The 26,121-nt window shown below is 37.3% G+C and overlaps 1 protein-coding gene and 1 gene segment (V, D, J or C); both read right to left on the minus strand.

Moving 5' to 3' along the window:
* Positions 1–6,161: 6,161 nt before the first annotated feature.
* LOC127451574 (Ig lambda chain C region-like) lies at positions 6,162–9,081 on the minus strand. The segment is given in 3 exon segments: positions 6,162–6,649; positions 7,346–7,428; positions 8,937–9,081. Coding segments are annotated over 2 exon segments (372 nt in total).
* Positions 9,082–13,069: 3,988 nt separating this feature from the next.
* Positions 13,070–19,647, minus strand: LOC127451963 (protein SCO1 homolog, mitochondrial). The gene is made up of 7 exons (XM_051717060.1): positions 19,441–19,647; positions 19,053–19,166; positions 17,113–17,203; positions 16,760–16,957; positions 15,437–15,529; positions 15,228–15,343; positions 13,070–14,893 (listed from the first exon to the last, which is right to left on the minus strand). The coding sequence occupies exons 1-7, from the start codon at positions 19,618–19,620 to the stop codon at positions 14,759–14,761; spliced, it is 927 nt and encodes a 308-aa protein (XP_051573020.1). The 5' UTR covers positions 19,621–19,647; the 3' UTR covers positions 13,070–14,758.
* Positions 19,648–26,121: the final 6,474 nt, after the last annotated feature.

Raw genomic sequence — 26,121 nt, forward strand, 5'->3', positions numbered from 1 at the left:
TTTCCAACAATTGTTTCAAATTTAATTGACTATATCACAATTCCAGTGGGTCAGAAGTTTCCATACACTAAGTTAAATGTGCCTTTAAGCAGCTTGGAAAATTCCTTAAAATTATGTCAAGCCTTTAGGCAATTAGCCAATTAGACTCTGATAGGCTAATTGGCTAATTTGAGTCAATTAGAGATGTACCTGTGGATGTCTTTTAAGGCCTACCTTCAAACTCAGTGCCTCTTTGCTTGACATCATGGGAAAATCAAAAGAAATCAGCCAGGACCTCAGAAACAAAAATTGTGGACTTCCACAAGTCTGGTTCATCCTTGGGAGCAATTTTCAAATGCCTTAAGGTACCGTGTTCATCTGTACAAACAATAGTACGCAAGTATAAACACCATGGGACCACACAGCCATCATACCACTCAGGAAGGAGACACGGTCTGTCTCCTAGAGATGAACGTAGTTTGATGCGAAAAGTGCAAATCAATTCCAGAACAACAACAAAGGACCTTGTGAAGATGCTGGAGGAAACAGGTAGACAAGTATCTATATCCACAGAAAAACGAGTCCTATATCTAATTAATTACCTGAAAACCTGCTCAGCAAGGAAGAAGACAATGCTCCAAAACTGCCATAAAAAAGCCACACTACAGTTTGCAAGTGCACATGGGGACAAAGATCTTACTTTTTGGAGAGTAAGGTCTGGTCTGATGAGACAAAAATTTAACCTTTTGGCCATAATGACCATCATTATGTTTGGAGGAAAAAAGGTGAGGCTTGCAAGCCAAAGAACACCATCCCAACTGTAAAGCACAGGGGTAGCAGCGTCATGTTGTGGGGGTGCTTTGCTGCAGGAGGGACTGGTGCATTTCACAAAATAGATGGCATAATGAAAATGATGTGGATATATTGAAGCAACATCTCAAGACATCAGCCGTGAAGTTAAAGCTCTGTTGCAAATGGGTCTTCCAAATGGACAATGACCCCAAGCATACCTACAAAATTGTGGCAAAATGGCATAAGGACAACAAAGTCAAGGTATTGGAGTGGCCATCACAAAGCCCTGACCTCAGTCCAATAGAAAATTTGTGGGCAGAACTGAAAAAGCATGTGTGAGCAAGGAGGCCTACAAACCTGACTCAGTTACACCAATTCTGTCTGGAGGAATGGGCCAAACTTCCAGCAACTTATTGTGAGAAGTTTGTGGAAGGCTACCCACAACATTTGACCCAAGTTAAACAATTTAAAGGCAATGATACCAAATACTAACAAAGTGTATGTAAACTTCTGACCCACTGGGAATGTGATGCAAGAAATAAAAGCTGAAATAAATAATTCTCTCTACTATTATTCTGACATTTCACATTCTTAAAATAAAGTAGTGATCCTAACTGACCTAAGATAGGGAATGTTTTCTATGATTAAATGTCAGGAATTGTGAAAAACTGAGTTTAAATGTATTTGACTAAGGTATATGTAAAGTTCTGACTTCAACTGTATATATACATACAGCTCTTGAAAAAATGTTCAGTTTCTCTGGATTTACTATTTATAGGTATGTGTTTGAATAAACTGAAAATGTTTGTTTTATTCTATAAAGTACTGACAAAATTTCCACCATATTCCAAATAAAAATATTGTTATTTATATGCAGAAAATGACAACTGGTCAAAATAACAAAAATGATGCAGTGTTTTCAGACCTCGAATAATGCAAAGAAAACAAGTTCATATTCATTTTTAAACATCACAATACTAATGTTTAAAAATTTGTTTAAAAGAGTTCAGAAATCAGTATTTGGTGAAATAACCCTGATTTTTAATCACAGCTTTCGTGCGTATTTGCACACTTTCCACCAGTCTTTCAAATTGCTGTTGGATGATTTTATGCCACTCCAGGCTCAAAAATTCAAACAGGAATTCAACAGACACAGGAATGGAATGGCTGCTCTACATGTAGGGATGCTGATTTAAGAAACATTTGGAGTGGTCTCTTAATTTTTTCCCCAGAGCTGTATGTATACACACACACACACACACACACACACACACACACACACGCAAAGTGGTTTATTTATTTTTATTATTATTATTACTATTATTATTATTTTATGTTAACCAAATGAATCAAGTGCCCCATCTGCTGGTTAACTACAATAACTGCAAAAGATACTAATGGCAAGATACTGTAGGCTACAAGCATAGAATCAGATTCCTATAGCCTACCTCAACACTTAAACACTTTTCTCTCTGTAAACATTGCCACAACTTTGACAAGTCTCAGTAGACTACAATGTTCATATTTAATTATCAATAAGAAGTGGTCATAGAGTGTCAACAACAAAACAGATGATCTGAGCACCAACATGATCCAGCTGCCATTTACAAACCAAATACTGAAAGTGTCATTTATTTATAATAGATTACATGATATGGAAGTGGAAAAGGTCTGTACCTTTAAAACGAGGCTCTTCAATGCTGATCTTAAGAGATCCTGGAAAAACTAAATTATTTGGACAAACACAAAAATAACATACTACAAATGTGATGTGATATTCACCATGAGTCAAATGTAACATTTATTTAAGATCTCGTAATTTGATCTGATGAAGATAATGTGATCGGACAATGTGGTCCTCTAATGAATATTACCTAATGCCTAGCTATATTGATATACTATATTGTGATATTTACACTGGCTATCCCACACATGTTTCTATATAAAAACATGTGAGGGTAGTAATAGATTACAGGTAATCTGGATTACATAAACAGATTTAAAAAAAAAAAATTGTATGGATTAAATAATTACATATAGATTACAAGGGTTGTCGAATTGCATGCAAACATGATACTAGCCAGTAGCAAGGTGGCTATAATTACACTGTAGATGCGGAGCAGTCTCACTCAGGATTTAACAGCTGGATTTACAAAAATAACTTCAAAAAAGTAAACTACATTTTGTTAAATGCATTTAAGCAACATTATGTCAAAATGGAACAAGACTATCGTACTCAAAGGCATGTGACAACAAATCAACAAGCGTTAGGTCAAACCATTCAGAAGTTATCTTCCCAGCAATGAAAAAGCTTCAGAGTTGTTCACAACTTTATGAAAAGTACACTTTTCACACACTTCCCTAACAAAAAACCTAAACTTGCCACAAGTTTGGCTCGTTATTTTCAATGAGCTTGTGATTCGCCGCAAATGCTAGCCAGAATTTTGCAGCTCTTCACCACTAATGGTGAAACTCCGGCAAACTTTTGGCAAACATTTGCAGTGAATCACAAGCTCATTTGCATGTGAAAATTATCAGTGGCGAATTTGCCATGAACTTTCGATTTTTGTAAGGGTTTTCAGAGACTTTATAAAAACAGTTTGTAGTGTAGTTGTTTCGTGTTTGTCCAAATAATTTTGTTTTTCAAGATCGGGTACAGACTTTTTCCACTTCCTTTTCATGTAATATTTTGCTAATTGTAAATACATGTATCTTTAATATCACCTTATAAAACACACATCATCATGTGATCAGCACAACACTATACACATACACTGATGAGCCAAAACATTATGACCACTCAGAGGTGAAGCGAATAATGTTAATCATCTCCTAATAAGGTCACATGTCAAGGTCTGGGTAGATTAGATGGTAAGCGAACAATCAGTTCTCGTAGTCAACGTGTCGAATGCAGGAGAAATGGACAGAAGTAAAGACCTGAGCAACTTTGACAAGGGCCAAATGATTATAGCCAGAAGACTGAATCAGAGCATCTCTGAAACTGCAAGGCTTGTCGGGTGCTCCTGGTCAGCAGTGGTGAGTACCTACCAACACTGGTCTGAGGAGGGACAAACCACAAACTGGTGACAGGGTGTTGGGCACCCAAGGCTCATCGATGCATGAGGGCAACGAAGGCTATCCCATCTGGTCCAAACCGACAGAAGGTCTACTGTAGTATGTCACAGAAACTTTTAATGATGGTTACGGGAGGAATGTGTCACAAAACACAGTGCATCACACCCTGCTGCTTATGGGGCTGTGTAGCCGCAGACCGGTCAGAGTGCCCATGATGACCTCTGTCCATGATCAAAAGCAGCTACAATGGGCATATGAGCATCAGAACTGGACCTTGGAGCAGTGGAAGAAGGTCTCCTGTTCTGATGAGTCCTGTTTTCTTTTACATCACGTGGATGGCCGTGTACGTGTGTGCCGTTAACCTGGGGAAGTGATGGCACCAGGATGCACTGTGGGAAGATGACAAGCTGTTGGAGGGAGTGTGATGCTCTGGGCAATGTTTTGCTGTGAAGCCATGGGTCCGGCCATTCATGTGGACGTCAATTTGCTGGCCACCTACCTAAACATAGTTGCAGACCAGGTACATCCCTTCATGGCAATGGTATATCCTTTTGGCAGTGGCCTCTTTCAGCAGGATAATGTGCCCTGCCACACTGCACACATTGTTCGGGAATGGTTTGAGGAACATGAAGAGTTCAAGGTGTTGCCCTGGCCTCCAACTTCCCCAGATCTCAATCCGATTGAGCATCTGTGGGATGTGCTGGACCAACAAGTCCAATCCATGGTGGCTTCACCTCGCAATTTACAGGATGTCTGCTAATGTCTTGGTACCACAGGACACCTTCAGGGGTCTTGTAGAGTCCATGCCTCGGTGGGTCAGCGCTGTTTTGGCAGCACGCAATGGTAGAATGAGGGAAGAGGCGACCCAAGTAACAGTGAAAACAAGTCAGATTTGTTTTGGATCCAAACACAGAAAATAAACACTGGAGGGCGGTGATGGAGAGCTGATGGGAAGCTGATGGTTCCACCACACAAAAAAGTACTGAGGAATCCTAGGAGGGTGGCCAGCCAGGCCACTGGTTGCAGCCAGTCCCAGTGATGAACAGGGGTAGATGCTCACAGACCAGTGAGAGATGGGTAAGTAGAACACAGAGGACTATCTGGGAGAGCTGAGAGGGACCAGAGCAGATCACAGTGAGACTGGTGACTGGATCTGAGGAGGAATGCCTAGGATGGCAGAAAACAAGAAAAACCAACATGAGAATGAATGAACGATCAGACAGACAGACAGACACACATGAGTGAGTTAAATAGAGGAAGAAATTGACATCAAACAAGGAACAGGTGAAGCTAATCAAGCCATGTGCTGATGAGTCTGAGCTCCTATGGGGAAACCCCACACCATGACAAGCACATGGCACACCAGAACAAAGGGAAATGCTGGGAACATGCAGAGACAATACAGACTCAACAAACAGATCCTCCAGGAAGCCTGACATGCGGAGGACCAACAGCATATTAGGCAGATGGCCATAATGTTTTGGCTCATCAGTGTGTGTTATTCTCAACATGGTTAGTGATAATATGATATGCTACTGTATAAAGTAAGATACACAAAAAGTCCTTCTGATGTTGTAAATGATCATAACTCATCATGGATCAGAGTTAGAAACAGAAACACTGTTGCTCTAGATCATGTATGTTATCATGAACTCCTTAGTTAGATTATCAAGTACTGCAAATAATTACTGTAACTGGTTTAACGGTCTTCACTGGTTGAATGAGCATAAGATATAAAAAGAGAGCACAGAGAAACTTCATCATTTACATAGAGTAAAAATAAGTGTTGTAACAGCAGGTGTATCCTGTGAGACAGGGCAGAAAATCTCCACAGCACACTGCATCTGCTAGAAGAGAAACTTCAACAATGATGAAGGTTTATACATATGATGGAACATTACATGGGAGAATGCTGCTTTTTGTGTCATATTGTTTAGACTGTTATTGTAATTAATAAGAGAACAAATACCTGCCATTCACTAACACTAGTTCATGTACTGATGATGTTACCCATCTCATCTCTAAATGTAATTCAGTACTGCTACCTATTTTTTATATATTTTAAAACTGAAGAGAGTTTTTTTTTTTTTTTTTTTTTTGTAAATAGTGCTGCATAATAGGCCTTTAATGATTTCATTGGTAAAACATACATTTATATTTGTTAATACTCACATAAAGCCAATAACCTTGAGATTTCTGTTAGTTATTTCTCTAGACACATACTTCTGGAAGAACACATCTGACTTTAAATTGAAAGAATAACAGTAAACAGTTCAACTATAATGCAGTTTATTTTCATTCATAAAGCACAATAATGCGCATAGATCTTTTAACAAAACAAAAGCCAAATTACACAAATCAAGTCACTAAGACCCTTAAACTATTTTGAATAATTTCCAGATGAATAATTTCTACAACTCTACATGTCAGAAACTATCATTCACTATCACAAAAATCAAGACAAGACAAAAACATATTTGATTTCAGTCACTGCACTGAGATTTCTTGATGTTTCTGGCAGTGGCTCTTGAGCCGACAGTCACTTCACATGTCAGATCTTTGTCTTTCTCCCACTCTGAGCTCTCAGTGGTGAAATAACTGCTCATTTTGAATTTCTCATTAGGCTGTTGTTCAGCAGAGCTTGTGAAGACACCATCAGTAACTGAGATTCCATTGACAAGCCAACGCACATCAGCAAAACCCATGGGCATATCATTGATCAGACACACCAGAGTGATTTTACTGGAGCTTTGATCTTCACTGGATGGGAGGATGTTCACAACAGGAGGAGGAACAGCAGAATCTACACAATTATACAACAAGATTAACACATTTATAAGAAAGGAGGTTAACTTGACTGTGACACATTTTAAATATTAAATAACAATTCCGAATTACACGTTTCTCCATGTAAACAATGAACATCAATCTTTTCTTTAGTCATTTAATACAGAATTGAAGCTGTATAATGTGTGTGTGTGTGTGTGTGTGTGTATATATATATTTTTTTTTTTATTTATTTATTTATTTTTCACAGATTGATAAATTTATAAAAAAAAAATCTTTTGCATTTAAAATCTTTCAATTCATACACAAACCGGATGATTCTTCAAAAATCAGAACTAGACCTTTTCTTTTAAAAACATTCAACGGTATTTCTGGTTAATCTGTTTAACAGCTTAATCGAAACCTCTAAAAATCCCTTCAAATAAAATATTTTTATAGAGCTGCATATAACATAAAAACAGTTGTAAAACACATTTAATTGAAAAATAAAACTTTATTAGTCTTTTCAATATCTTTTCAGGTTGGTTACTGGAGGATGGATAAAACTACCAATGACTAAACTGAAATTTACATATGGAGCATATCACAGTTAATAAATGACAAGCTGGCTAAACTTTAAAAGGATTGGGTTTTTTATATTTACAAAGAAGTGTAGACTGCATGTAATACAGTGAAAATATTAAAAAATTATAATAATACAAAGATTACTCACCAGACACCATCAGTTTTGTTCCTTGTCCGAATACCACAGTGATACATTTCATATGTTCAGCCGTACAGAAACCTCCTCAGTGTCTGAAGTAACACAAACAGAGGTGAACCACTCAGTCAAACTCCAGAGAATTAAAGTATTTCATAGAGGAATATTTTCAGTGAATTATGACTTTGGTCTGTTCCTCACAAAAAGCTATCCAATGACTTAAGAAAACTCAGTATGTAGCACACAATTTATATGCACTACTTTAATAGTACTTTTATGGTATTTAACAACCGCATATTCTTTTATGTCCTTTTAGGAGTTTGACAATCACTGGTCACCATACTCTTTCATTATATACCCGATCAGCCACAACATTAAACCCCCTGCCTAATATTGTGTAGGTCTCCCTCTTGCCACAAAAACAGCGGCAATATATCCAGAATAGCATTCTGAGATGCTATTGTTCTCACCACAATTGTACAAAGGGGTTATCTGGGTTACCGCAGACTTTGTCAGTTTGAACAAATCTGGCCATTCTCTGTTGTCCTCTCTCATCAACAAGGCATTTCCGTCCACAGAACTGCCCCTCACTGGATGTTTTTTTTTTTTGGCACCATTCTGAGTAAATTCTAGAGACTGTTGTGCATGAAAATCCCAGGAGATCAGCAGTTACAGAAATACTCAAACAGCCCGTCTGACACAAACAATTATCCATGCAATTATCTAATCAGCCAATCATGTGGCAGCATTGCAGTGCATAAAATCATGCAGATACCGGTCAGGAGCTTCAGTTAATGTTCACATCAATCATCAGAATGGGTAAAAAATGTGATCTCAGTGATTTGGACCGTGGCATTATTGTTGGTGCCAGATGGGCTGGTTTGAGTATTTTCATAACTGCTGATACAGAGAATGGCCAGACTGGTTCAAACTGACAAAGTCTACGGTAACTCAGATAACTGCTCTGTACAATTGTGATGAGAAGAATATCATCTCAGAATGCTATTCTGAGATGTGGATTGGTGCTGTTTTGGCAGCAGGAGGGGGACCTACACAATATTTGGCAGGTGGTTTTAATGTTGTGGCTGATCGGTGTAGTTTACACATTCTGCTAAACATCTCCTTTTGTGTTTTTCAGAAGATAGAAAGTCTTACTGGTGACACAATTTTCTATATATATATATATATATATATATATATTTGTTTAAACTATTCAATAAAAAAACTGAAATCTGAGATTACAGCACAGACAACTAAAGAAAGTATTCTCAGTATCGTGCCAATGAATAATCTTATTTAATTGTTCATTTCACATAAATCTTATATGCTGTGCAGTGCTCTTACTCTTCTTATGTTGTCTAAAAGCAGAAGTGAATGTGAGCAGTGAGGAGGTTTTTGTCATGGTGTGAATCACTGTGATACCAACTTCTTGGCAGAGTTGTCCCATGTCTTACAATAATACACTGCTGAATCTCCTAACTCAACATTATTAATTATCAAACTATAATCTGATTTAGATGAATGTGTTGATGTGAATTTAGGAGCAGAGAAACCAGATCCATAATAAACTGAGCTCCAGTCATGTTGAAAGTTTAACACATACTGAGGAACTCCTCCTGGAGTCTGTTTATACCATACTGCTTTATCATAAGGACCTGTCCCCAGATTACAGTTGAGAGTGACTTTCTGTCCTTTATTCACTGTGAGAACTGGAGGATTCTGAGTCACTACAGTCACACCACTGACACCTGCAGAATAAAAACAACCTTTATATGAGATTGTGTTTAAAAACACTTTAAAGATGCCATTAAATGTGAGATGAGATATTGTGAACACACAAAAAGTATTTAGACACGGACTGTAAGTCACACTTAAAACTGGATCAATGTCACTGCAATAGATTCAAAATGTCAAACCAAGTGACAAAGAAATTATTCGGGACATTTTCTAGACATTTCAGAACTAACTTCACTTTTCTATGTTATTTATCATACTTTTAATGAGTTTGACTATGATGCATTAATTTATAATGTCATTTTATACACAAGAATCTGCAATTCATTCTCATATGTTAAGGTCCAACAAAAAAGTTCAGAGAAACCTCAAAATTTACATGAAGACTTGATTATATAATGGAACTATATTGAAGTAGTAATAATGTACAAGCAATTTTGTTTAAGGGGATATCCAAAGAAGTGGCTTGATGATGCTCTTGATAGAGTGTGTAATGCCTCCACACATATTAAGAAAGATAAACCATTTTCTGTTGTATGAACTACTACATATTTGGCTTAAAGTCAGGAAATTAAGAATATATTAAAAAAGCAATGGCATTTACTACTATTGAGTGATCGTGTTTGTTCATCTTTGTTTGGGAAGTGTTATGTTTCATTACAACACATTACACAATGCATTATAACAGTTCAAATTAATGCACAGATAAACCATCTGAGAAAAAAATCACAGTTAACCGGTTTTACAGTTATTTGCACATTTTCTTATGCAACAGCACTTATGCAAAAAATGCATATCATATAACAATTGTCTAAACCTCTAAGTGGACGTATTTCTGAGGGATATGTGAACTTTGAAGGGAAGCTCTATGATAAGAAAACTCATAAATAAACACATACACACAAAATACAGCCTATATTCACTGGCAGCCAAAAGTTTGGATGTAATATACAGATTTTGCTCTTATGGAAAGAAATTGGTACTTTTATTCACCAAAGTGGCATTTAACTGATCACAATGTATAGTCAGGACATTAATAACGTGAAAAATTACTATTACAATTGAAAAAAAAAAAAATCTGAACTTCTTAAACTACTTCAAAGAGTTCTCATCAAAAAATCCTCCACGTGCAGCAATGACAGCTTTGCAGATACTTGGTGTTATAGCTGTCAGTTTGTCCAGATACTCAGGTGACATTTCACCCCACACTTCCTGTAGCACTTGCCATAGATGTGGCTGTTTTGTCAGGCACTTCTCACGCACCTTACAGTCTAGCTGATCCCACAAAAGCTCAATGGGGTTAAGATCCATAACAGTCTTTTCCAATTATCTGTTGTCCAGTGTCTGTGTTTCTTTGCCCACTCTAACCTTTTCTTTTTGTTTTTCTGTTTCAAAAGTGACTTTTTCTTTGCAATTCTTCCCATAAGGCCTGCACCCCTGAGTCTTCTCTTTACTGTTGTACATGAAACTGGTGTTGAGCGGGTAGAACATGTGAGGCGTCTATTTCTCAAACTAGAGACTCTGATGTACTAATCCTCTTGTTTAGTTGTACATCTGGCCTTCCACATCTCTTTCTGTCCTTGTTAGAGCCAGTTGTCCTTTGTCTTTGAAGACTGTAGTGTACACCTTTGTAAGAAATCTTCAGTTTTTTGGCAATTTCAAGCATTATTTAGGTTTCATTCCTCAAAACAATGATTGGCTGATGAGTTTCTAGAGAAAGCTGTTTCTTTTTTTTTTTTTTTTGCCATTTTTGACCTAATATTGACCTTAAGACATGCCAGTCTATTGCAAACTGTGGCAACTCAAGATGAACACAAAGACAATGTTAAGCTTCATTTAACGAACCAAATATCTTTCAGCTGTGTTTGATATAATGGCAAGTTATTTTCTAGAACCAAATTAGCAATTTAGCATGATTACTCAAGGATAATGTATTGGAGTGATGGCTGATGGAAATGGGGCCTGTCTAGATTTGATCAAAAATGTATTTTTTCAAGTAATGATGGTGCTATTTTTTACATCAGTAATGTCCTGACTATACTTTGTGATCCACTGAATGCCACTTTGGTGAATTAAAATACCAGTTTCCTTCCGAAACAGCAAAATCTGTACATTATTCCAAACTTTTGACCACCAGTGTGTGTGTGTGTGTATATATATATATATATATATACAAATCATCCTGTGGACTATGCATAATAATGAGAACATTGTTTACAGCAGGCAATTTAAAGTCTGATAATGACTAAAATTTACATTTACTGATTAATGCTGTGAATTTGTACAGAAGCAATGCTTTAAATAATGAGGACGATTTAAGACGCAACTTTTCAAAGTTTATTCGCTGATAGTAACTACACACAAATGCACCGCATGCTGTCAGCACGCTTTAACATTACAAAAAGTGGCATCTTTAATTTGTCTCTTTAAAATCACCACAGCTAAAAATATTAAAATACTAGTTTGTTGTTGGAAAACTAGTGGAGCATCCTGTCCCATTTGTAGGATGTGTATCTTTTTATGATTGTTATATTCTGTCTGCATGTTTTACACCCGTCGTGTTCAGTCAGTCATTTATATGCTCCTAAACAGCCGATTTAAGTGGCTTTTTGATGGATATGAGTCTGGTATATTGAATTCCTCTGTTATATTTTGGAATTTGTTTGTTTAAGCTTCAGTTTCACATGAATTGAAAGTTTACGTTCAGTTGGCGTCACCTGGCCATTAAAGCACCACACGGCCACCGTTTGTAACCATAGCAATAGCTCCAGTACCCACACAGGCATAAGAGTTTTCCCATTTAGGCTTACAAAATCTTATGAATAACTCTAATATTATATATTTATAGATTCTATATAGCATTTCACAGTTTTTAACCATGGATTCTAAATTCTTACAGCTAAATTAACCGTATAATCGCACCATCCCTAATTCAATGCATACTTTTAAATATTTATACACTGTATCATATCAAACATTCAGAAAAAGCATTAGGGTTAATGTTTTATAAAAAATTTACCCTTACCTGCTCATCTGAAATGCCTGTCTGCTTTCCTCACCATGAAAAACAACTGATCATTTCTATGGATGCCTTTAACATCTTCACTGACTCCACATATGACTCATGTAAAATGTTTCATGTTTTCTAAATTCATACGAAAGTTTTGTGTGGGTTACAGACCTACAGACCGAAATTGCACATTGTCAGCCACTGACTGACTTGGGTGGGGTTTTTTTTTTTTTCCTGCAGGGGGCGCTTGACGCTCTGAAAACTGAATCATCCATGTATTCACATTTAAATCTAAGAACATTTATATCCATTTGGAGAGATTTTACACAGGATAGTTATTTTTAATAAAAACTGATAATTGCAAGGATCCATACCTGTGAATGAAATCCATCTCAGCATTATCTATAAAAGCATTTTTAAAAATCCTCATCCAGTAATAATAAATTACTGTGAGTTCATGCATCCTGGCCAGCGCTGGGAAATATAACAGGTGCCACGTGACTCCTCGTCTAGTTGGGTGATACCAACTCATACAATGGAGGGGGGACTTCAGTTTTTTGTCTCAAAATGTCAGACTCACAGCCATGCAATTGTAAGGTATCTCATACAAAATTATTTTCAGCACTGATAAAAATATATAAACAAGGACAGATGCATGATTGGGGGAGGACAGTTCACCCCTTCACAGCATTGGGGAGAATGTGTGCCTCCCGTCTCCCCCAATTCTATGCCAGTGATTTCAAATTTATGAATAAATCATAATTTAAAAATAAAATAAAAATAATCCAAAGTAAAAATTCCTTCAAAACTGAGTAAAATGTAGTCTCATAGACAGATGTTTGACTGAACAGCAGAAGGGCTGGTTCAAGAAATGGAAGCCAATGCGATAGTTCTGGCAGAGCACTCATAGTAAGAAAAGTCACCCATTTATTTAATTCAGGCATCTAATAAAAGCAATAAAAGCATCATTTGAGCAAGTAATAATTTCACTATTTCAGCTGAACTGGTCATTTATTGAGATCAGTTGTGGCTTCTTTTTCCTCTATACATACAGGTGAGCCAAAAAGTATTTAGACACAGACTGTAAGTCACACTTAAAACTTTATCAATAGCACTGCAGTAGATACAAAATGTCAAACCAAGTGACAAATTAATTATTCTGGACATTTTCTAGACATTTCACAACTAAATTCACTTTTCTGTTATTTATCATACTTTTAATGAGTTTAACTATGATGCATTATTTTATTTTGTTCTCTCTGTGAAATGTTCTCTTCACTCTTTGTAATGTCATTTTATATACAAGAATCTGCAATTCATTCTCATATGTGAAGGTCCAATAAAAATAAATTCAGGATCACAGAGAAACCTCAAAATTTTCCAAAAGTCTTTGGTCCTAATAAAGTGCCTGACAGTCTTTTGCTGTTGTAGCCCAACCGCCTCAATGTTCGAAATGTTGTGCATTCTGAGATGCTATTCTGCTCACTACAATTGTACAGAGTGGTTATCTGAGTTACCATAGCCTTTCTGTCAGCTCCATACAGTCTGGCCATTCTGTTGACCTCTCGCATCAACAAGGCGTTTCTGTCTGCAGAACTGCTGCTCACTGCATGTTTTTTTTTTTCACAACATTCTGAGTAAACTCTAGTGACTGTTGTGCATGAAAATCCCAGGAGATCAGCAGTTACAGAAATACTCAAACCAGCCCGTCTGACACCACCAATCATGCCACGCTCCAAATCACTGAGATCACATTTTTTACCCATTCTGATGATTGATATGAACATTAACTGAAGCTCCTGACCTGTATCTGCATGATTTTATGCACTGCTGCCACACAATTGGCTGATTAGATAATTGTATGAATAAGTAGGTTTACGGGTGTACCTAATAAAGTGGTCAGTAAGTGTATATTGCCAGCCTTCAATATAAAGCAGCATAATGTAGTATTTTTGTATCGCTAAAATAGCTGGAATTGGCTTATATCGGAAAAGGTCCACATTCAAGGTGTATACTGGCGGCACCCTAGTTACGTTGAAAAATAAGGTGGATACCGGCGGCACCCTAGTTACGTTGAAAAATAAGGTGGATAGCAGCAGCACCCTAGTTACGTTGAAAAATAAGGTGGATACCTTCAGAGCTCAGCCCAAGTAAAGACCTGATTTTGTTGGTATATTCTCTCGTCCTATCTGGTTGGGGCAGCGATAATCCACTAGTGCTTAACACTGCCTCTGGCGGTCAGGAGGAATGAAACGGAACACTCATTATTCAATTGCGTAAAATTCCCTCAGAATAATTTGTGATTTTTACATAAAATAATGCCACACCATGCATCAACAATGTATTAAAAAGATGAAAAACACAACATTGTAATTTACTGAAGCCTTTAAATGTCATCATTGTTTACAGAAATTAAAAAACAAAGGTCAATGATTGTACAGTACTGTGATTTAAAAGTACTGCATTGAAATGGAGAATGATGCACAAGTCATGGTAAATGATACACAAATGCTCTGATTTCTTAAGTCAGAGTTGCATTTTAAATAAATATAAACTATTTCTCAGAGAAATTAAAGCATTTCCCTTTGTCTGAGAGATTCTGTAGGGAAATGTCAGAAATAAGGAATAAGTTCCCTTTGACCACTCAACATCTTCAATGAGAGAGTCAGTGCCACAGCAGTTTATTTTCCATGTTTGTACATCCTCATGTGGGATGCAATGGATGCCGAGATCTCAGAAGATTTCTTATTCTGTCCAAAATACTCCAGAAATTGCCCATCCGGCCCCACCAGGTACATTATGATGGTGTGATCAACCTGTATTTACAGGGAAAGACTTCAATGTGACATGCTGATAAACATAAATATATCAACGGTAACTCAACACCAATAGTTGTTCAGTTCGGTTCCGTACACACTACGTGGAACTTATGAAAACGCACTTGTCACTGCCTGAATTTTTCAAGAGTTAATTTGGTTGTAGAATGCGGTTGTCACTCCCGTACATTATTTTACCAAACTGTGTGTGTACAGAACAGGATTAAGCACTAAAAGGTGAACTGACAACCGAATTTAGCTGCAGTGTGTACATAGCCAAAGTGGGGGGGTTTTTTCAAACCCAACTGCACGATTTAGTACACTAAAAACTCACTATGTAGTCATTGTCTTCATCCTTTGGGCCCTGGCTGTAGTACACTCTGTAAGCTCTGGACACTTGTTCAATTTGGGCAACTGTTCCTGTCAAGCCGATCAGCTTGGGGGAAAACTCTGCATGCAAGATATTGAAAACATAAATTATGAAGAAATCGTATTATCTCAAGAGTAATAAAATGATCAACACTTTTGGTTCTTCCGGCTCACCTTTGACATATGCTGACATGGCCTCTGGTGTGTCTCTATCAGGATCAATTGTGATGAGAATTGGTGTTAAATCTGGGAGTGTCTTAATTCTATCTGTGACAAAAATGTACAAGAGAATCAGAACCACATTTCACAAATAAATAAAATCCAGTTTATAGACTTTATCTTCAAAAAAAAAATAAAAAATACAAACAACCAAAAAAAAAAAACCAAAAAAAAAAAAAATTTTTTTTTTTACAAATTGTTAATTTAATATAAATTATTCTGTAATAGGCTTGGGATCGAGGCCTTTTTCACGTATCGATAATCAGAACATTTTCCCGATGATTACTGATATAAATCTGGATTTTTTTTAATTTGTTTTTCAGATATTAGTAAGGCACAACATTCTTTGTATTTTCAAATATATTTCTCAACACAACTTTGGTAAAGTGTGAGCAGCATTGTAAATTAAAGAGGGTCGTACACCAAGGGCGTTCTACAATTCGAAATTATTAATTTCTACGAAGGTACACACACATCACCAATTCTCAGCGTCAACACTGTGAAGTACCACAGACAGCAAGTCACATAGTTTTCCATTAAATTCGACCCAAATCATTATCAAAGGACAAAGATTATTTACTATAGCCAACACTGGATGATATATTGTTTATATGTATCTTTCATATAGTCTACACAATGTATTTGCAGTTACAAGTATGTCTTTTTGTGGTTTGACAGCTTGAATGAAAGACCCATTCAATGCTACATGCAGGGAATTTGAATAATAAATGTCAACCGTTTCTAATCGTTCAGTTTGCGCAGTTACAGCAGTTTCATACACTAACCTGTAAACTCATAAACTTCCATTTGTTCACTCTTGAAGTACAAAAACCTTCGTAACTTTGGACCTTTGCGCCGCATCAGCTCGTGCTCTTTGTGGAGCTCTAAAATATGGTGTGTGTGATACTGTACCTGTACCTTTCCTACCTGTGACAGTAAATGTTATATCACCCTCTTGTGGTCTCCCAACACTATTATGCCACACTACTAAACAGATGGCCTACTAAATGAATTAGAAAGCACGCAAATTAGGCTTCTAATTTAAATGACGGCTAATTTTAATATATCGATGCCTCAAAAATATATTGATAAAATAATAATAAAATAACATCGCTATTATGTAATATATTAAATTATAATATTTTATATTATATTTTATTAGCATTATTATTAAACAATTATTTAAAAAAAATGTTTTGTTTAGTGATTATATCACTCTTCTTGAAATCTATAAAAATCTAAACTGATTATTCACCCAAAAATAAAATGATACATTACCAATCTCATCAACGACCTCAATCATTTTCTCCAGTTCATCAGGACAGATGTCTGGACAGTGTGTGAACCCAAAATAGATCAGCACCCATTGGCCGAGGAAATCTTCACTCTTCGTGGGTTTATTGTTGTGGTCCACAAGTGAGAATGGCCCTCCAAGTGCTGGTTTTCCTATCGACTTGGTTCTTTCTCTTTCAATCACTAGAATACCAAAGAAACACAAATGCTCACAGTAGTAATAGCTGCCACTATGATGTAGACCATTTGTGCAAAAAAACAATAAGGATGTAGAAAAGATAAAGTGTAGCTTGACCAATAGTAGTTGTTGTTCAGATGCATAAATAAACTGTCCTTACTTTCCTCTTTTTCTCTCTTGAAGTATTTCATGCCGAGAAGAAGACCTCCTCCCAACGCACATGTAATAGCAAGGGATTTCCATGTAACTGGCTGTGGAAATGAGACATCAGTATCATAAGTTCCACAAATACTAGAGACAAATAAATCTATAAGGCCTCCTATCATTTGAAGTAGCAAAATTAAGGATTTAGGCTGCTGACACCAATAAGGCTGATTATTGAGCAAAGTTCTTAAAGGGATAGTTCAGCCAAAAATGAAAATTCTGCAATCATTTACTCACCCTTATGTTGTTCCAAACCTGTATGACTTTTTTCTTCTGTGGAACACAAAAGGAGACGTTAAGAGTATGTTAAGGTCTGACAGCCTCAGTCACCATTTACTTCCATTGCATCCTTTTTTCCAACAAAGATGGTGAATGGTGACTAAGGATGTCATTCTTTCAAACATCTCCTTTTGTGCTCCACGTAAGAATGTTATTCTGGTTTGATGAGGGTGAGTAAACAATGACATAACTTTAATTTTTAACATAACTATTACTTTAAGCCCAATGTTCTATCTCTGTACCTGCAACTACAGTCCTGCATGGCTTACTCTAAGTTTACTGTATTATTAGCATTTAAAAAAAATATACCAAAAAATGCAAAAGAACCCACTGCCCTAACCATGACATCAGACAAAATGTCCAAAATGTAATTTGACATCATATAGTTACAATTAAGGTTTAATGATCCTAATTTGCCAAAAACGTATATTTTATTGTATGGTTTTAGCCAAAGTGTATTACAAAACACATTATTATGACTGGCAGGAAAATTATTTTAAGGGGATGGAAGTCGGATGGAGCGCCCTCATTTCCGGAGTGGTGTGCGGAGATGGGGAGGGTGGCTGCTTTCGAGGAGGGTCAAGCAGAAGGCTGGGGGTTCACAATATGTTTGATAGGAAATGGGGCAAGTACTTAGTGTTTTTGGGGGACTCTCAGGGAGGGGCTGTGGAGAGAGTAGATTTGTTTGAATTATATATGATTATTATATTTTTTTTTTTGGCGGGGGGGGGGGGGGGGGGGGGTATTCTTATTTGTGACCACAGGGGTGTTCGTTGGAGGTCAGAGTGGGGTTGGTGATTGGGAGGGGTTGGGGCAATAGTGGGGGTTAAATGTAAAATGATAATTCAGTGTATATATGTTGTGTTTTTTCTTTGTTATATGTCTATGAATCAATAAAGAAAATTAACTGGTAAATTGTGGGACTGTTGTGCAGAAGATTCATGGGACAGTTCACCCAAAAATGTAAATTCTCTCATCATTTACTCACCCTAATGTCATCTCAGATGTGTATGACTATCTTTCTTCAGCAGAACACAAACAAAGATTTGTCACAATGCAAGTGAATGGATACAAAAAAAATGTAAAGCTCCAAAAGGACATAAAGGCAGCATTAAAGTAATCCAGACGACTCCAGTGGTTTAAATCCATGTCTTCAGAAGTGATGATAGGTGTGTATGAGAAACAGATACATTTTTAAGTCCTTTTTTTACTATAAATCTCTACTTTCACTTTCACATTCTTCTTTTGTTTTGGTGATTTGTATTCCTTGTGCATATCGCCACCTACTGGGCAGGAGGAGAATTTATAGTAATAAAGGACTTAAATATTGATCTGTTTCTCATCCACACCTATCATATCTCTTCTGACGATATGGATTAAACCACTGGAGTCGTATGGATTACTTTTATGCTGTTCTTATGTGCTTTATGGAGCTTCAAAGTTCTGGTCACCATTCACTTGCATTGTATGGACCTACAGAGATTAAATATTCTTCTGAAAATCTTTGTTTGTGTTCTGCAGAAGAAAGAAAGTCAGACACATCTGGGATGGCATGAGGGTGAGTAAATGATGAGATAATTTTCTTTTTTGGTCAACTATCCCTTTAAGGATGCTTACACCAGTCTTCTTGTTGCTAGATTTGTCCCGGCCAGATGAGGGTGGTGGAGGTAGAGTGGACAGTGTCCTTATGTTCACAGGGAACACACATGGTGCCGTCTTGCACGTCCTAAACTGAAGAAGAGTTTCATAGACATTAAATGAAAGTGTCCTATTTGTTATTTTTAAATTCGAGCAGAACAATCAACTTAGCAACATACAGTGTATGCGAAGGGGTAATTAATGAATGAATTCAAATAAACGGATATCTGCTGGATAAAATAAAGAGGCAACACCTAAATGTCTTCATGTTAAATAATATTCAAATTCTTTACATTCAAAAAAACAGTAGGGTGTATAATTAATACTATTTTTGTAGACTGACTGAAAGCGTAAGCCAGTGACCTACCAGTGTGTTGGTCCCTCTATGTGACAGCACTGCACATGTATGCGCTGAACTTGTGAAACAGGCGAGACTTTGTGCATTATAACATTTAGTGACACGCACTGATCTAAACATCTGACATCTCAAATCCTGTACACTTATCGCCGCTGTTAACCCTGTTATAGCCCTCACAGTTAACATCATGCTTCTTCAACGCGGAAGTGACTGTCCGTTTACACAACCAGACTGTATGTGTACAGTCGTAGCATACAAATGACTGACCCTGAATCAGCTGTTAAGAATGAAACAGGCTAGTAAAGGTAGGACGACCGTTATCAAACTGATCTGAGGTCTGTTTAGCGGTTTGAAGTTGATGGCGGAAGTGACGTAGAGTTTTCACTTCCTATTTGCTTAAAGAAACGGATAAAAATTGTGATATCGAGAGGCATAATTACTTAAAAAGCATTGCCATTTATTAAAACAGCGAAAACGGTGTACATCTGCGTTTATTAAAACTACTAATGAAAATCATTATATTACCAACATGATGCAGATTTTTTTTCTATCTGTCATCAAAATTGCTCAGATTAACCCTTATGCTTCAGTAAAAAAAAGTTACTCAGCAGTCCTTAGAGGACAAAAATGTCTGCGTCAAAAAACTGCCATAATAATATTATATATTAATTTTATTTTCCACTTTCAGTTAGTTTTTTTCTTTTTAACCAACATCAGTCCTGATCATAACAACCAAATATTCATTCATTTTCAGGATTTAACTCTTTAAATGACAGTTTGTTTATATAATGCCACTATTGTTTTTTACACACAAACACACACACACACACACACACACACACACACAAATTTCTCAATAAACACATGCAAAACACACTCTGACATCCATACCAACACACCAACACAATTTTAGCTGCATGATTTATTCAATTGGCCTGCAGTGCTCTATAATACAGCAAACAGAAAATAGGAAAAAATAATGTATTTGCTCCATAGGCTAAATATGAAGATGAATTTTGAAGCCAGGGCTCAAAGCCTGTATTTCCTGTACACACATGACTGTGTGGCAACAAACAGCTCCAATGCCATGATTAAGTCTGCTGATGATACGACGGTGGTAGGTCTGACCACTGACAATGATGAAACAGCCTACAGAGAGGAAGTGCACACTCTGACTCGCTGGTGTCAGGAGCACAACCTTGCCCTCAACATCAGTAAGACCAAGGAGCTTGTGGTGGACTTCAGGAGAAAAGACCATCAATGGAGCACCGGTGGAGAGAGTCAGCAGCTTCAAGTTCCTGGGTGTCCACATCACTGAGGAACTCACATGGTCCGTCCACACTGAGGCCGTTGTGAAGAAGGCTCACCTTCCTCCGCTTGGCCCCCGGGGACAATTCCAGAAGAGCCCCTGTGGGGTCATTGTCAACTTTTTTTTTTTTTTATCTCAGTCGCTGAATTGTGTAGATGAACTGGAAAGGATTTGTGCAATCTTTTTGGCCAGGTTTGTCTCTACCTGTGCCTGGGTGAGGTGATATTCAATCTGCAAGATGATTCTTTGTGCCAAGTCCATTGTGTCCACCACAGCTTGTGCACTGTGCTCGTAGCCAGTGGTATCCTCCCTAGGATGTTGTTCTGACCCATAGAAAAGTCCTCTGTTACCTCCAAGCAATAGGAATGATTGGCAGGACAGGTCAGTCCTCCATAAGAGAAGGAATTCATCTCACTGATGACTCACCACTGAGTATGTGACACCCGGACTGCGTCAAAATGGCCACGCAATGACTGAACATTTATGAGTTTAGTGTCATTATAAGAAAAAGGTTGTAAGGTGTTACATGTACAAACAACATACAACATGTGCAACTGGTAAACAAAGTCTCAGTACCCTTCAACGTCATACCCAATAAGGTGGTCCCATTTTACTATCTGAATTTTTCACTAACACGCCAATCGGGCGTATAGTAGGGGAATTTGGAAAAGCTTGATCTGGATGGATTAAAGGAAAGTTGGCACAGAATCCAAGGCAATCAGAACATTCATCACCAGTATACATCGTTAATATATAGTTATAGTAATAATTCTATGATTGTAGAATCACAGTTACATATATAATAATCACAGTACTAATTCCAAATTATCCAATGTGTGTGATTTGCTGGCTAAGTCACAATCGATGATACATGTCTATTTTCAAAATGTGTATTGGATTGATAAAAGTGACTGCACTTCATATCATCCACTTCTTATTACTTTTGCATTGTTATTAGTGTTGAAAACCAGGGGCCCTCTGGTTTGCAACCATGCCAACAACAATCAATTGGTTCGATTTATATTTAGGTGGAAATGTTTAAATTTGGGTGGCAAGTTTGCTTGCAATTAGTAATTAAATCAGTAGCCATGCACATATCCCATGTACATTACATTTCAAATAAATTACAATGTTTTGTATAGGCAGATAGAATATTGGATATGTTGTAAGTTACATGAGTTATCATCAAATTTACATCATGAAACAAAGTCTTATTAATGTTCCCTTTGATAAGTCCACCAGGAGGAATTGGGTATAACTTTGGTCATTGCTTTGGTTTACTATACCCACAGGTGGTTAAATTAAAACAGTGATTGGCAGTCCATGAACAGTTTTGTGGGCTAGTGAAATTGTTCTCACTCATTTTACATTTTCCTACACAATAAATCCCTTCCTTTCGGCTAGTCCAGATTAATGTTTTTGGTCTATTGTCATAGAGTTTGTATAATGTTAAATTTCATTTATATTCTGTGTAATTTATGTGTGTAGTGTTTAGTGTTTCTGTGTGGGTGTACCTATATGTGGCAGGTTCCAAATTGTTAGCAAAATTGCAGAATTTAGGGTCTATGCTGTCATTGTTTTTCTCATATAAAGTGCACATCCCACCTTCTATAGCCCCTGGACATAATTTTAATTGATACCAGGCAGTGATATTGTGCTGGGATGGCCGTGCTTGTGTTGATATGTTTTATGTATGCGGGATGGGTGGGACCTAATTTACAACAGATTTGTGGTGTGCAATTTTGTTCCGGTGCTACTCCGGGAGGCCATGTAACTATTTATTTGGGTGTAATAAGAATTTGAGAGGTGTATGGCCCCTTCATATATTTCCATACCCATCTGCCGCATCCTAATGTGTGTGTGAGCAATACCCGTTGACCCAACTTGATGCAAGTGGGTCCAGACACCTGCCTTGTGTCTGGTCTCCATGGGATTGCAGAGGTTATCCAGAAACAGAAAAAGGGAAAAAATACAGTTTATTGGTTAGCTGAACCTTTGAATAGTTTGCATTGAGACATGTGATACCATCTTGTCTTTCCTCTGACAGCCACAGCCACACAGCTGTTGCAGACCGCTTTGACCTCATATGGGCCATGCCACCTTGGAGCGAACGTGCTTTGTTTTACAAAGACGCGCACCATTGCCATCTCTCCTTCTGAAAATTTTGTTTCAGAGGTTGGGTTAAATTGCATGTCATTTGTTAGGTCTGACTGTTGCTGCTTTAACTCAGCTCATGCCTGTAGCACTCTGAGCCTTTCTTGTAATTGTGCCAGCACAGTCTGTTGTGTTGCAAGCATGAGAGGCCCCAGGTCTGCTGGGGAGACATTTGGATCAGTCAGGAGCTTCATGATTCTTCCGGTCATGAGCTCATATGGGCTGATGCCTGTGGCTTTAGATGGGGTTGCACGTAGTACAGTGAGGACAGTTGGTAAGGCATCTGTCCACCTGTTTTGATGTTGTGCAATTTGTTTAGCTAAGTTTTCTTTGATGGGGCAGTTCATGCGTTCCACCATACCTGAGCTTTGTGATCTGTAGGGAATGTGAAATTTTTGTTTGATGTTAAGCATTTTACTCATGTTTTTCATAATTTGCCCAGTGAAATGGGTTCCCTGATCAGACTCGATTTGGACAGGCGCACCCCAAAGCAGGATGATTTGGTTGGCCATCACCTGTGCCACAGTGTTTGCAATGTTATTGCGGGTGGGAATTGCTTCCACCCACTTTGAGAATTTATCAATGATCACCAAGCAATAACAATATGGGAACTGCTTCCAACCACTTTGAGAATTTATCAATGATCACCAAGCAATAAGGTGTATTCTCATGCAAATCTATTTGAATATGAAAAGGGGGCTGAGCAGAGTCAGAGGTGATGCAAGGGACAAAGAGTATTCTTGAATTTTAAAGGCTTAATGAAGTTCTTCAGTCTTTTTAAAGTTACTGAAGGTTAATGCTAACTGTGTATAACTACTGAGAGTTTGGTAATTGTGTAAAATTACTGGTAGTCATGTGGAATTTTGTACTCAGTATGGTTTAACTGCAGCTATATGGTAAATAGCACAGTGTGCCATATCAGAGACAAACATATCCGACATAGCAACACATTTAGCTTGAAACTGATGAATAATTTCAAGAGAAATGTGATTACAGTTATTTAAAATTCCACAAGATGAAAAGTCTAGAATGCCCGAAGCATCTACAACCTCTAACCTAAGTGTTTCTTTTAACACTTACAGCAGAAACAGTCAAGTGTTTTCAGAAATAAACTGCATTAGCCTATGTGTACATGCAGTATCATCACGTGTGTTCTATGATAACAACAGTGTTTAGCATAGTTGCAAATTTCAAAATAGATTGTTATAGTACTCTTTACTGATTTATAAACTAGTGACATTTCTTTTGTTACTGTTTATTTTTTTATCATATCACTCTGTTTTTACCAGCCTTGCTTTTCATATGCAAACACATCGACATGCAAATCAAATAAATAACAATTTATTTGCTAGGTAGGATATAAAACATTGTTACAAGAATTCAGTCAATCCCAATTTCACATATGATCAGAATAAACAAATATTCCTAAAAATAAGATATATGACAGAGAAACATACTTGGCAAATAGAAACTACATACAGCGACAGTATGGGAGATCTGAATACAGACTCCCCAAGCTTCTTGCCAACTTTCCTTAAATACCCAGACAGAATAAACATTGTGTACCAAATGGTATTATCCTTTGAACAATGAGAATTTGGGGGTGAATGTGTTCTTGACTTCCTGGGGTTTAACCTTGTTAACATACAGGAGATCATTTAAATTGTAGGTCAAGGAGGGGGATAGACCTCCAGAATTATGCAGTATTTGGCAAAGACCTTATAACTTTGTCACCATTAGTTTTATCAACATGGGAAAGAGACCACTATACCAGTCGCACAGAGACCTCTTAAATGATATCAAACACATACAGTTGCATTCTTTGTTTTCATGGTATTTGTTATATTTTTACATATAAATCTTGTGTCTTTGTATTGGTCTTGAGTTGTTGAAGTGGAGAAGTGGGGGAGAGAAGAGGGGGCAGCAATGTGATTTGCAATTTATCACACTGTGGTCATATTCAGGTGAAGATTTCAGCTTTGTAAAACAATGCAAAGGTGATTTGCAATTTATCACACGTGGTGATATTCAGGTGTAGATTTCAGCTTTTGTGAGAGAGTTTTATGACGTTGATGAGTTCTTTGACTTTTACCGGAAATGGCGCCTTTTGGGTGTAGACATCCTGGTGCCAGCCTTACAAGCGCCTCTTCTTCCTGAGACAGCTGAGGAAGTTTGGAATGAACCACCACATCCTCACACGTTTCTACACCAGCACTGTTGAGAGCATCCTGACTGGCTGCATCTCCGCCTGGTACGGCAATAGCACCGCCCTCGACCGCAAAGCCCTGCAAAGGGTGGTGCGAACTGCCAGATACATCATCGGAGGTGAGCTTCCCTCCCTCCAGGACATATATACCAGGCGGTGTGTGAAAAAAGCTTGGAGGATCATCAGAGACTCCAGCCACCCGAGCCATGGGCTGTTCTCACTGCTACCATCAGGCAGGCTGTATCACAGCATCAGGACCCACACCAGCTGACTCCATGACAGCTTCTTCCCCCAAGCAATCAGACTTTTGAACTCTTGATCTCTCACGATCAATATACATCAGCACTGCACTTTATTAATCTTATTATCTCACACTGGACTGTCATAATTAACAACACACTGGCAACTGACTATCAACCGACAGCCTGAATGTCAATACAGTACAATACAACCTACTGTACATTTTATATATACTTTATATACTATTTTTTATTGTATGTGTATTAAATATTATGTATATGTGTATTCTATATTGTGTGTATTGTATACTGTACATTGTATATTATTATTGTGTTGTGTAATTATGTGTATATTAGGTATGTAAATTGTGTTGTGTAAATCTGATGTTTATTGTAAATTGGTATATGTCTCATCACTGTCATGACTGCTATGTTGCTCAGAACTGCACCGAAGACTTTCACCCACTGTTGCACTTGTGTATATGGTTGAGTGAAAGTAAAGTGATTTGATTTGATTTTGATTTGGAATGAAAGCATAATATCATAGAATTCATGATTTTATGTTTTCATGGCACTGGGATCAAATAATGCAGTTTCAATGGGGACATTTTTGTCCTGAAGGTCCTGAGTGTAACTATTTTGTGTAGACAGTACACATATATATATATATATATATATATATATATATATATATATATATATATATATATATATATATATATATATATATATATATATATATCTGTGTGTGTGTGTGTGTGTGTGTATGATATTGAAACAAA

Source organism: Myxocyprinus asiaticus, chromosome 14 (assembly GCF_019703515.2).
Source record: "Myxocyprinus asiaticus isolate MX2 ecotype Aquarium Trade chromosome 14, UBuf_Myxa_2, whole genome shotgun sequence".
NCBI classification, from domain to species: domain Eukaryota; kingdom Metazoa; phylum Chordata; class Actinopteri; order Cypriniformes; family Catostomidae; genus Myxocyprinus; species Myxocyprinus asiaticus.

Coding starts and splice junctions, on each gene's coding strand:
- LOC127451963 (XM_051717060.1), bottom strand. CDS start 19,620: ATGATGTTAACTGTGAGGGCTATAACAGGGTTAACAGCGGCGATAAGT. Junction 17,204..19,052: donor CTAGCAACAAGAAGACTGGT/GTAAGCATCCTT, acceptor TCATTTCCACAG/CCAGTTACATGGAAATCCCT. Junction 16,958..17,112: donor CAAGAGAGAAAAAGAGGAAA/GTAAGGACAGTT, acceptor TTGGTATTCTAG/TGATTGAAAGAGAAAGAACC.